Here is a 13,236-nt window from a genome sequence, read left to right on the forward strand (position 1 = left end):
TAACTATCCTCTAATAAATCAATGATTTATAGCAGTAAACAACACCTAATAAACAAATCAAGTGATCAGCTTTTTCAGATATTGCTTGTCTATGTAGTTATTTAATCACTAACACGCGTCATATACTCGAAACAAGGTCTCCATGTAATGTAACAGTACCTAGTAGTTAATCAAATTAATTAAGTATTCATATTGTGAACAGGTGATAATCACCTTATCGACCCACACCAAGTAATTACATCTCATCACGGGGTTGCACAGTGTATCTGTATATACTAGAGATAGTGAGAGACATAATCATGGTATCTTTAGCTTAAAGCTTTCTCATTGATCCCTTTTCTTCTTTCCTTAATACTATACTACTCTCCATCCTCAAACCAAAAATCATGTTCAAGTTGGTGTATTCATCATTTCTCCTGAGAGTTGTGGTGGAAGTGAGCACTTCCTGAGTGGGCAGCCAAATATAAACGAAAAATCTGTAGGCCTAAATATGGATATACATCAAAATAAAAAGTTACCAATACGTCACATCACTACCGATGAGCAAGTAAAGGATTTATAGGAAAGTAAAAATCAATCGGTTTCCACATTGTTCGTGTCAAACCATCAATACTTGAGTTCTCGTGTATTTTGTTAGACCCAATCAATTCGCATTTAACGCTCTTGGGGACCGATCATAGACTTGACAATGAATATATGAAGACTAGATCGGACTTCACAGCGAATCCGAAGACTGAAATACTTCATCTCTGAAAGTTTGCCCCCACTGCAGTAACTCCTGGCTACGTCACTCACTTGCAATTATGTTGCTTCCAATATTTTGGCTGAGTCTGATAACCACTAGCTAGTACACTTCTACTCTCTTTCTGCAAGAATCAAAATGTAGCTAGGAGACATATTCTGTTATTGGATTGTGTTGTACATGTACCTCTTGGGAGATTTAAGATCAGCTTTCATCTTCCTGCAGTTGCGCAAATCATATCATCATCCATGAGGTACATACACGATGAAGACCCCTTTATCCATGGTGGACCAAAACAAAAAAAGTTAATTGAGAGTCAATGGGGAAAGAGGTTCACACTCTGATTCCAACAACTGTCCCAACTAAAGTTACTGCAGTACCTAAAAGTAAACCTAACCAGGACATGCAACAAAGTTGAGAAGGAAAGAAAAATGAGGAAAATAAAGCTCTGGCTATACCATTGGTGTGCATGAGTTGTCCTTCTGGTGTGTTGTGTAAAAAATTACCATAAGACATTTTACTTGTAAAAACATATTTTATCTGTTTCAAAAAGATAGGCCGGTTTTATGTACAAATTACTCCAGCTTATCTCTTTGAAACGGAAGGAGTATAAATAAAACGGTTCATTAAGCAATTCCAGGACTATATCTCCTCACAAACATATGAGTTACCTTGTTGTGCTTTCTTTGCGTGTTGAGACGTGTCAATTCTGTTGAGTCCAATGCATTGGAAGTAAAACTTTTGGTGGTTACATGAAATTGGGAAAAAAAGTGAAGGTCTTTTAGTTTGACATATCACAACACCTAAAGTTCTTACGTTATACCCAATTTTAACATGTTGTGATGTGGCAATGGGACATGATTATACCGGCACAGATAATGAACATTTAATATTCTTATAACACTCTTTAGGTATTGAAGATGAGTTCTGGTTTTTCTAGATGTACACCGTAGAAAAAACTTCATTAAAACCGAAATTCCCATTTTAGGAAATTAATCAACCTTATATTACACGAACATCATTAACTACGTGGGAATTGATCACACAAACAAAATGGAAAAACAGTTTTTGCAATGTTCATTTACACTTAGATTGCAGTTTACAACAAAGTAAATACATGCATATACTTGGTGCGCAATTTCTCTTAATTCGGCACAAATGTCCCAACATATCCAAAGCCCATTACGAAGAATGCTCCAGCTTGAAAGAAAAGATATAGGTAGAAATGATCATGACCATTGATGAAGTCATATATAGCAGTGTAGAATAGAAACACTCCCATTAGTAGCTCCAGTAAGTGAATCCTGTTTTGAGCAAGCCAAAAATAATTTAGGACCAATACCATAACCGAAATAGCGACTTATGAAGTTATGCATGTTGCACTCTACCTTTCACCTATACGATTTGTGTAGGAAAAATGTCGACTTTCTAGACCGCATAAACCACATCGTTTTCTTCGTGGTTTACCGTTACTTTGTTTCAATGTGTTCCCAAGTTTCTCAGTAACAACCCATTCATTCACACGATTAGCCTCGAGTAGTCCGATTATGGCAGCTTTAGTCCGGTGAAGAGACATTACATTTTCAAATAGGATCCAAAATATAACCAAATGAAGAGATCTGTTAAAACAACAAGAGACGAAAACTCAGTTACATTAATATACATTTTTGTGTTCGGATTTTATGGAATGTTGCTGTGTTCGGAGTTCTTACCTCGGAGTACAAATTGCATTGAGGATTGTAATTGTTGCTGGAATATAAATAGCAATTGGCTTGGGAAGATGAACTTCAGGAACCATAACACTTAACGGGATGATTACGCAGTAGAAGAAAAATGTTACCCAGTGAGCTACTATTTTCCTTACAAAGAAAAAACAGTAGATAACATGAAATTTCTTCCAAATTGAGACCTTCTGCACAAATCCAAAAAAGAAAAAGTTATTCGCGTATAATACTAATTCGTAATGCAATTGAAGTTAATCGTGTAACTTTTAGTAGAGTTCCTTGCCTCGGAAAGTATTATCTCTTTAGACATTTTCTTGAATAGATTAGCAGGACCGCATGACCATCGATGTTGTTGAAATCGATATGCTTTGAATGTGCTTGGCAACTCGTTTTTCACCTAGAGCCAATGCAACAAGTACGTTTGATTTGTGGAGAACAAAGAATAGAAAATCAGAATTCACAACTGGAAATTGAAACTAAGAGTAATACACTCACGGATAAATCACCAACAAAAACAAATTTCCAACCCTTAAGACTAGCTCTAACTGCAAGATCCATGTCTTCTACTGTTGTTCGATCTTTCCACCCACCGGCATCGTTTACGGCCTTTAGTCTCCAAACCCCTGCTGTTCCTGCCAAAATATGCAATCAAATACTGTTAACTCTTTGCTTTTAACTCGTATTAACTGCAAGTGGCATTGTTTTTGTCCGAGTTCAAAGGGATAAATGTGATCAACGTGTAACTGATCCATGACATACCATTAAATCCGAAAAATGAACACGTAGAAGAACCGACTTCTTGTTCCACACTGAAGTGATAATCTAGTGACATTTCTTGTAGCCGAGTCATCAAACACTCGTCCGCATTCACTGCACACAATTACAACATTAAGCTTGTGTCAACATTAGAGAATAGTCAGTTGTAAGTTCTTTTTTTCTCATGTATCTTTCGAGGGTGCTGTCTTGGCACTTTCTTTTCTAATTCCATCTTATCTTTTTCAAAAAAAAAAAAAAAAAAATATTAATCAAAAACTAAACATAATTTCAGCAACGTTGTTTGGGTGAAGTTAATTTTTACCAAACTTCCATCTAGCTTGAACTAAGGCAAGTTCAGGATTTTCTAGAAGATATGGAATGGTTCTCCATAAATAGTCAGCTTCTGGCTGAAAATCGGCATCAAATATTACAACAAACTCGCAATCTTTAACGTATTCCTTTTCCAGACCCTCTCGAAGAGCACCAGCTTTGTAACCGTTTCGGTTATCTCGATTTTCATACTTAACATTCACACCTTTTGCTATCCATCTTTGGCATTCCAAAGCTACCATTTCCTGTAAACCATATTTGTTAGTAACGGTCACTTGTTAGTACTATGAATCAAAACCTTTTTTTTTTTGCATTTGAAGGCATTATAAGATTACCCGTAAAACAGCATTAGTTGAGTCATCGAGAACTTGTATTATGATCCTATCAGGGTGCCACGAAAGTCCACATGCAGCACCAATTGAAAGTTTATAGACCTGCAATACATATATTTGGAACTAAGAAGTGAATATGAACAGAATAACACATATATTCTCATCAAAAAAAGAATAACACGTCTACTAGCAATTAGCATAAAGCTAGAGAGTACACGCACAAAATGCCTATTGCAGGTTCATGAACCTTTTCACAATAGCCTAGCCTCTCTATAATATCTTTTCCTAGCCTATTACGCGCACTTAGTTGACAAAAAGACAAGCTTGGGTTATGACACAACAAGAAAAGAAATAAATTTTGTCTTTACTTGATGGTGGTGACAATTCATCGCTGGTTTGCTAAAATGGTTTTTCTGTGTTGTCGGTCTTTGACCCTCAACCCTGAACCCTGAAATCAGGATGCTTGAGTCCAAAAGAACTTAAATTTTAACTCTAACTATATATCTAAACTTCAATGTTCCAATCAAGTTTGATTGCTCTTAACTTCTAAAGCTGAAAAAGACTTATAATTAACTCGAAACCTAAAAATACTAGACATAGAAGGTAACATCAAAGTGAAAGCAAGTGCCCAGAAAAGCTTCCGTATTCCGTAAATCACAGTAAGACTATATATGTTCATCACATATGTACCTCCTTCTCATTGTACATGGGTATCTGTACTAGCACCATAGGATATTTGTTGTTACTTTCCAAATCTTCTTTCAGGGCGTCCAGTTTATACTTTGTATATCTTTTCTTCCCTAGAGCTTTAACACATAATATGACTATTGCCATATAAACTCTTTCCGCGAAAAGCATAACAGACATAGCAGCACATACTATTATAGCAGCGTTAAGAATATATACAATCAGTGGGTTTTTAATCATTTGCCATGTTATTCGAAATGCATCCGTAACACCATCATAATTAGCTCCCAGACCTGGATCATGACCTATACCTAGATTTAGATTTTGCATGGTTACTGAGTTTTAGAGAAAGGGGCCTGGAACGTGAAGTGATCAAGTTCAGTGGGTGGTTGTAATAAATGTAATTAATGTCTGGGATACAGATTCAAGTTAAATAAGGTAGAGATATATGGATGAGAGGATTCAGAGGATGAAGACATTGTTAGCTTGTTTGAGAGAGCTAGCTATAGCTAGGTGTAAGAATGTAGTACGATGAGAAAGCCGTTTAAAGAAGGCTTTAAAGAAGAACAGACACCCGGTTCACATGCAGGTAAATCCATTGCAACGTATAACTTTTGATAGCTGTATTTCTGCAGTTTTCTTGCCGACTTTGCGATAAATATCTTCACCATTAAAACTGTGTGTTAGTCCATATTTGGACTGTAAATCTGTAATATAACTTTCTTACTCTGCCTATTCCATCCTTCTCTTATAATTAAGTTATACTTGTACAATTGTGAAGTCTATATATGGATTGTCCTGTATTTGACTACATACTGCATAAACATGCAGAACCAATATGGATCTTGATGAATTATGAAGTTGACTAAGTGATGAGAATTACAGATTTATGTTTACATGAATCACACACTTGTGTGTCAAAGATTCAAAGCAGTTATACACGTGTAGGAGAAATGTGTTTAATGTGATCAAGTTATTCGTTTCATAATTACTATTTCATGACATCTCATTCATCGACAAATATTGACAAATCTTAGTTGTATAGATTCATGAACGACACGCTGCTAGTAAGAACGCTTGTCGTTTTGTATGCGTTTTAGTTTTTTTTATTATCTGATGGATGTATACTTTAGTTCATGGGATCAGTTCACCACCAACCATGAAAGGATTTAATTTGCCACTGCTAGGAGCTTTGTGCACAACAAGAATTGACATATTCTTAGTTTCTCAGAGTTGGCTAATCCTCATTCCAGTTACTAGTGGTAATGAAGTGTTTGTAATTCTCCATGGTAAATTTTGTTTCTCAATTTTATTATTATTTTTGCACAACATAAAGTTCATGTATCACCACCAATGTAGTTAATATCGGATATCGGTTCATCTCGGCCGGGACCGATACACTGGTACGATTTTATATCGGGGATATTATCGTTGAAATATCGGTTCTAGATTTAGTGACTATAATTTTATATTAAACATTTCTCCACACATTTTCGGATAAAATATAATAGATAACATCAATTTTATCAAAAAAACAAAAGAGTAACTTTAGTAGACTTGGTTCGAGAGCTACATGCACCTCTACTACCACCCGGAAGACTTTCTTCGCCAAAATTACCCTTAAACTTTATAAAAAACGACCAATACCGTCTCATATCAGGAAATGTAGGAAAATTTCGTATCGACCGATACGGCCGATATTTGACCGAAACGGCCGATATTCGACCGATACGGTCGATATTATCGGGCGAATATCGTATCCCCGATACCCTTTTTATCGTATCGTTCAGGGCCGATATTCGAAATATCCCCGATATATCGGCCGATACGGCCGATATTGACTACATTGATCACCACCATTCAACTCCACTATTTGCATTGGCCCTGTATACCAGTGACCTAAATTCAAAACTCACTGGCACCAAATTCTTTACCGATAAAAAAAAAATTGCATTGGCCCTGCTTGGTATAATGTGGATTTTCGCAAATGTCAGATGTGCATACCCATCAAACAGCTGCATGATGAATCCAAAAATTTGTTGGAGATTCTTTTTTCGTGGCCATAGTGTAATCAGAGTATACCAAGTGATTTTCGCAAATGTGATGATGACTAAGTGATTTTCGTGGCCATAGTGTAATCAGCTTTAGGTCTGTGATTCTTTTTTGCCATTTTTGCCAGATAATACGCAGCTTTAGTCGGACCTCTAGAGGATCCTGATTGTAGATATTGGCCTTCAGGTAACCGAGCTAGAATATCCTGCACATGAGCCACCAAACTCAGATCACGACCCCTATAAGTAAATTGCCCGAAACAATACATGCAAAGACGTGTATCATCTCTGGTTCTACATTTAATATCACATTCACGGCAGTCAGATATTTGTTCGACGAAACATGGAACTTCATACGAATTGCACGCGACTTTAAATTCAGGAATTCCATGCTTCTCAGCAAGTGTGACACCATCCTTTACGCCCATCAGCACTTGAGTGTAAAAAGACTTTCCATATTCTGAGAACATGGCCGAAGCAGTGATCGGCTTTGCCTGCGAATCACGTAAAGTAACTCCGTATCCTCCATAGCCTTTCTCCTTACTATAATAAGCATACACATTAATCCAAGCAAAAAGTGTTCCACGATTTTTGATCACTTTCCAAAAATCAATCCAAACATCAAATTGTGGCCAAAAAGCAGGGTTTTGACGGTGTTTTTCCGCTCTAATGAATTTGACAAGATCTTTCGACTCCGAGTCAGATCTAGGTTTCCATGAGTCCTCCTCATCATTATCTTCGTTCATACCTACTACTCCCTCATCGTCTTCTTATTGTGAGTGATAATAATCATCTCCCGAGGGCTCTTCTGAGTAATAAGAGCAGTTCCTATGGCAATGAACAAAAATAAAAAATTTGTTGAGCCACGTGGATGAACAAACTGCATTCTCCGTTATGGGAAACGTGGCAAAAATGAACAAATCTGATATTTTAGGGTCCCACTAGTGATTTTATTAATATAAACTAATAAGAGTTGGGTCTCACTAATGATTTTATTTATATAAACTAATAAGAGTTGGGTCCCACAGATGATTTTATTTATATAAACTAAAAAGTTATAAATATTAAAATGTTTCTTTAATAGTTAAAAATCAGATGAAGTGGGGTGTTTTTAACTTTTTGTAGTGCGCGATCATCCCATGAACGCCTGCGTTGGTTCATTGATCGCGGGCGTTTGTTCTTTGATCGTGCAGTACATCATTAAATGCGCGCTGGATGTTCCGACTCAATGTTCAAAGCATCATTTGTTAATTTGAACATCCATTTTACATGTTTGTTCATTCTTGTTTGAGGGTGAAAACAATTTCTGTTGATTTCGGTAATTTCGAGTGTGTGGGTGAGAAACAAGTCTAAACCCTAAACAATGTACTGCAAGGGAGTACTTTGATTCGGGAGATCAATCTGTACAAATATGTCCTAAACCAAGAAATGTCCATTCCATACTTGCTTCGGTCACAAAGTGAAGGAGAAGGGTTGGTCTAGGGAGGGAAGCGAAGAAAGTGTTGAGACCAGAATAGTTGATTCGGGAAGAGTAGTTGTTTGACGACTTGTATCAGAAAGTGGAAAGCTAACAGATGGGAGAGATAACAAGTGATTTCTGAGTGTTGTATTCTCCTGACCCAAAACTTGTCTTTGGTGGAAATAAGTGAGACCTATTTATACAAGTCGCAACGAAACATACCCTGGTCTTGTAAGAAGTAAAACGCTTGAGTAAATGGAAGAAAGTGGTAACGGTAACGCCTGGAATTGATGTCTCCATAATGAAGGAAACGTTTCACCATTACTTCTTGTATTTACTAACCGCCTCACCCTTATGACACTTTCCTATAACAGGTGTAGTATACGCCGCACGCTGTAAACCGCCAGACCAATACCCTGATGAGCTTCCCCCAGTTTGTGACATGTTTTGATGTCTCGTGTGTTTTCGTAGAAAACGTGTAGCATGTTGCTACGTGTGGCGTGGCCAAAGGATTTGGTGTTTATAGCCATGTTGGTGTCGTGATCAGAGAGTTAGCATCGCAGCCAAGTTGGTGTCGTGACCAAGAGTTAGCGTCGCAGCCAAGACACTGCCACGAGTCATTTGGTGGCAGGTTTGTACGGATGAGATCTGCATCTCAGGAGGAAGGGTAGACGTAGATTATTGCAACCCTTCGTTTGGCAACCAACAACATGGTTGCAGCGCTTGCATGCTCTTGGCACGGCCAAATTAGGGTTTTGGCGTTGTGGTCAAGAATTGGCGTCGTGGCCAAGAGATTGCCACAAATCGTTTGGTGGAAAGTTTTTATGGCTGAGATTGTATCTCAGAAGGAAGGGCAGCCGTTGATTATTGCAACCCTTCGTCTGGAAACCAGCGGCATGGTTGCAGAGCGTGCATGCTCTTGGCACGACAATATTAGGGTTTTGGCGTCGCGGCTAAGAATTGGCATCGTGGCCAAGAGATTTCCACAAATCGTTTGGTGGCGAACTTGGACAACTGAGATCTGCATCTCAGATGGAAGGGTATCCGTTGATTGTTGCAATGCTTCGTTTGGTAGTTAGCGGCATGTGGTAGGGCCGGCATGGCTTTGGCATATTTTAGGCGCGGCCAAAATTAGGGTTTTGGAAAACCGTGATGTTTGCCCTTGGGCCGGAAGTTGCCATGTGTTAGGTGGCGAACTTGGACGGCTGAGATCTGCATCTCATATGGAAGGGTAGTCGTTGATTGTTGCAACCCTTCGTTTGGCAGTCAGCGGCATGTAGTAGGGCCGGCATGTCTTAGGCATATTTTAGGCGCGGCCAAAATTAGGGTTTTGGAAAACCGTGATGTTTGGCCTTGGGCCGGAGTTGCCATGCGTTAGGTGGAGAACTTGGACGTCTGAGATCTGCATCTCAGATGGAAGGGTAGCCGTTGATTTTTGCAATCCTTTGTTTGGCAGCTAGCGGCATGTGGTAGGGCCGGCATGGCTTTGGCATATTTTAGGCGCGGCCAAAGTTAGGGTTTTGGAAAACCGTGATGTTTGGCCTTGGGCCGGAAGTTGCTATGCGTTAGGTGGAGAACTTGGACGGCTGAGATCTGCATCTCAGATGGAAGGGTAGCCGTTGATTGTTGCAACCCTTCGTTTGGCAGCGACATGGAGATATGGACGTCACGGCTTTGGTGCGGAGGTGTGGCTGGCACGGCATGCTATTGGCACTATGGTGCGGCTAGCATGGTTGGTATGCTTTTGGCGCGGAGATGTGGTTGGCATGGCATGCCCTTGACACGGTGGCGCGGATGGCATGGTTGGCAAGCCTTTGACGCGGAGATGTGGCTGGCAGGGCATGTCATTGGCACGGTGGTGCGGCTGGCATGGTTGGCATGCCTTTGGTGCGGATACGTGGCTGACATGGTCCACATGCCTTTGGCACGGACACGTGGATGGCATGGCATGCCATTGGCAGGGTGGTGCGGCTGGCATGGTCGGCATGCCTTCGGTGCGGAGACGTGGCTGGCATGGTATGCCATTGGCACGGTGGTGCGGCTGGCATGGTGGGCCTGCATTTGGTGCGGAGACGTGGATGGCATGGTATGCCATTGGTACGGTGGGGCGGCTGGCATGGTCGGCACGCCTTTGGTGCGGAGACGTGGCTGGCATGGTCGGCATGCCTTTGGCGCGGAAACCTGGATGGCATGGTATGCCATTGGCACGGTGGTGCGGCTGGCATGGTCGGCATGCCTTTGGCGCGGCAACGTGGCTGGCATGGCATGCCATTGACACGGTAGCGCGGCTGGCATGCCTTTGGCGCAGAGACATGGATGGCATGGTATGTCATTGGCACGATGTCGCGGCTGATATGGTTGACATGCCTTTGGTGCGGAAACGTGGATGACATGGTATGCCATTGGCACGGTGGTGCGGCTGGCATGATCGGCATGCCTTTGGCGCAGAGACGTGGATGGCATGACATTCCATTGACACGGTAGCGCGGCTGGCATGCCTTTGGCACAGAGACATGGATGGCATGGTATGTCATTGGCACGATGTCGCGGCTGACATGGTCGGCATGCCTTTGGTGCGGAAACGTGGATGGAATGGTATGCCATTGGCACGGTGGTGCGGCTGGCATGGTCGGCATGCCTTTGGCGCAGAGACGTGGCTGGCATGGCATGCCATTGGCACGGTGGTGCGGCTGGCATGGTCGGCATGCCTTTGGCGCAGAGACGTGGCTGGCATGACATTCCATTGGCACAGTGGCGCGGCTGGCATGCCTTTGGCGCGGAGATGTGGCTGGCATGGCATGCCATTGGTACGGTGGCGCGGCTGGCATGCTTTTGGCGTGGAAACGTGGCCGGCATGTTATGCCATTGGCACGGTGGTGCGGCTGGCATGGTCGGCATTCCTTTGGCGCGGAGACGTGGCTGGCATGACATTCCTTTGGCGCGGAGACTTGGCTGGCATGGCATGCCATTGGCACGGTGGCGCGGCTGGGCATGGTTGGCATGCCTTTGGCGTGGAGATTGTGGCTGGCATGGTATTCCATTGGCACGGTAGCACGGCTGGCTTGCCTTTGGCGCGGAAACGTGGCTGGTATGGTATGCTATTGGCACGGTGGTGCGGCTGACATGGTCGGCATGCCTTTGGCGCTGAGACGTGGCTGGCATGGCATTCCATTGACACGGTAGCGCGGCTGGCATGCCTTTGGCACAGAGACATGGATGGCATGGTATGTCATTGGCACGATGTCGCGGCTGACATGGTCGGCATGCCTTTGGTGCGGAAACGTGGATGGAATGGTATGCCATTGGCACGGTGGTGCGGCTGGCATGGTCGGCATGCCTTTGGCGCAGAGACGTGGCTGGCATGGTCGGCATGCCTTTGGCGCAGAGACGTGGCTGGCATGGCATGCCATTGGCACGGTGGCGCGACTGGCATGGTTGGCATGCCTTTGGCGCGGAGATGTGGCTGGCATGGCATGCCATTGGTACGGTGGCGCGGCTGGCATGCCTTTGGCGCGGAAACGTGGCCGGCATGGTATGCCATTGGCACGGTGGTGCGGCTGGCATGGTCGGCATTCCTTTGGCGGAGACGTGGCTGGCATGGCATGCCATTGGCACGGTGGCGCGACTGACATGGTTGGCATGCCTTTGGCGTGGAGACGTGGTTGGCATGGTATTCCATTGGCACCGTGGCGCGGCTGGCATGGTTGGCATGCCTTTGGCGTGGAGACGTGGATGGCATGATATTCCATTGGCACGGTGGCACGGCTGGCATGCCTTTGGCACGGAAACGTGGCTGGCATGGTATGCCATTGGCACGGTGGTGCGGCTGGCATGGTCGGCATGCCTTTGGCGCGAGACGTGGCTGGCATGGCATGCCATTGGCACGGTGGCGCGGCTGGCATGGTTGGCATGCCTTTGGCGTGGAGACGTGACTGGCATGGTATTCCATTGGCACGGTTGCACGGCTGGCATGCCTTTGGCGCGGACACGTGGCTGGCATTGTATGCCATTGGCACGGTGGTGCGGCTGGCATGGTCGGCACGCCTCTGGCCCGGAGACGTGGCTGGCATGGCATGTCATTGGCACGGTGGCGCGGCTGGCATGGTTGGCATGCCTTTGGCGCAGAGGTGTGGTTGGCATGGTTGGCATGCCGTCCGCACACTTGGCTGAGGTGCGTGGCTGGCATGTGTGGAGACAATGCCAGTCGGCACTTGAGGGTTCTGTCTTGTAACATGGAGTGAGGATATATAAAAAAAAGGTACTCTGGTATTTTTACGCAGACATGTTGAATGGTTCATTGTTTGTGCTACTGGCGGTAGTGACGTCATGTCAGATGCAAGGTTTTACGATTTTGACCCTAAGCTAAAAACCACCATCAACATTAAGTCCCCTGATTAGCTGGAACAGGAGCATTGTTGTGAGGTAAGCATAAGATGGTGACAGATAAGGACAGAGTCAAAACGGCAAGTCATGAAAAGATGGTCAGGAAGATTCGTCTAACCTTTTCGAGAGGTAAGGAGGATTCGTGATTCTTGTGTTTGCGGCTTTGCACGAACTTGGCTCCGTGGGGAGCCGCTTGCATTGACTTGGCGGGACATTGGTATAGACTTGGCGTGCGTGAGCGTTGGCGTTGGTCGGCTTAGAATGGAGCCGTCAGCATTGGTCGGCTTGGAATGGAGCGGCTTGTATTGACTTGGCGGTGGGGGGCCGCTGGCATTGACTTGGCAGGACGAGTATAATTTTCAGATGTTTGACATAGACTCTAAAATAAAGTGATTATTTGTAGTGTAATAGGTCCCTAAGTTCAATAACCTCTACCAAGCTGTTTTTATAAGGGAAGGATGATTGATACTTGACCTATTTGGCAATTATATTGCCTTCCTTTATTATTTTTATGTTTCTCAGTCTAATTGCCTTTCTGTGTTTTTGTAGAAAAAATTGAAGGATCTGGGTGAGTGTGTGCAGCAGGTAGTTTTTCTTCCTCCAAATGTACTATACATATTATTTTAGGCAATAAATTTTGGATCATTTCCTGGAACTGTTCAGTTGTTTTTGTTGATGCAATTTTTAGATCACATTTTAAGTTTTAACTGAAGTTCCTATTGTTGCATAGTTCTCAATCCTGCTAAATATCTTTAACACTGGATGGGTTGTT

General features: G+C 43.2%; 1 protein-coding gene across 1 annotated transcript; it reads right to left on the reverse strand.

Moving 5' to 3' along the window:
* Positions 1 to 1,886: 1,886 nt before the first annotated feature.
* On the reverse strand, positions 1,887 to 4,811 carry LOC113361737 (glucomannan 4-beta-mannosyltransferase 1-like). Its single transcript, XM_026604872.1, has 9 exons — positions 4,575 to 4,811; positions 3,888 to 3,986; positions 3,545 to 3,797; positions 3,226 to 3,336; positions 2,962 to 3,098; positions 2,750 to 2,863; positions 2,455 to 2,654; positions 2,131 to 2,361; positions 1,887 to 2,046 (listed from the first exon to the last, which is right to left on the reverse strand). The coding sequence occupies exons 1-9, from the start codon at positions 4,809 to 4,811 to the stop codon at positions 1,887 to 1,889; spliced, it is 1,542 nt and encodes a 513-aa protein (XP_026460657.1).
* Positions 4,812 to 13,236: the final 8,425 nt, after the last annotated feature.

This window comes from Papaver somniferum, chromosome 3 (assembly GCF_003573695.1).
Source record: "Papaver somniferum cultivar HN1 chromosome 3, ASM357369v1, whole genome shotgun sequence".
Taxonomy (NCBI): domain Eukaryota; kingdom Viridiplantae; phylum Streptophyta; class Magnoliopsida; order Ranunculales; family Papaveraceae; genus Papaver; species Papaver somniferum.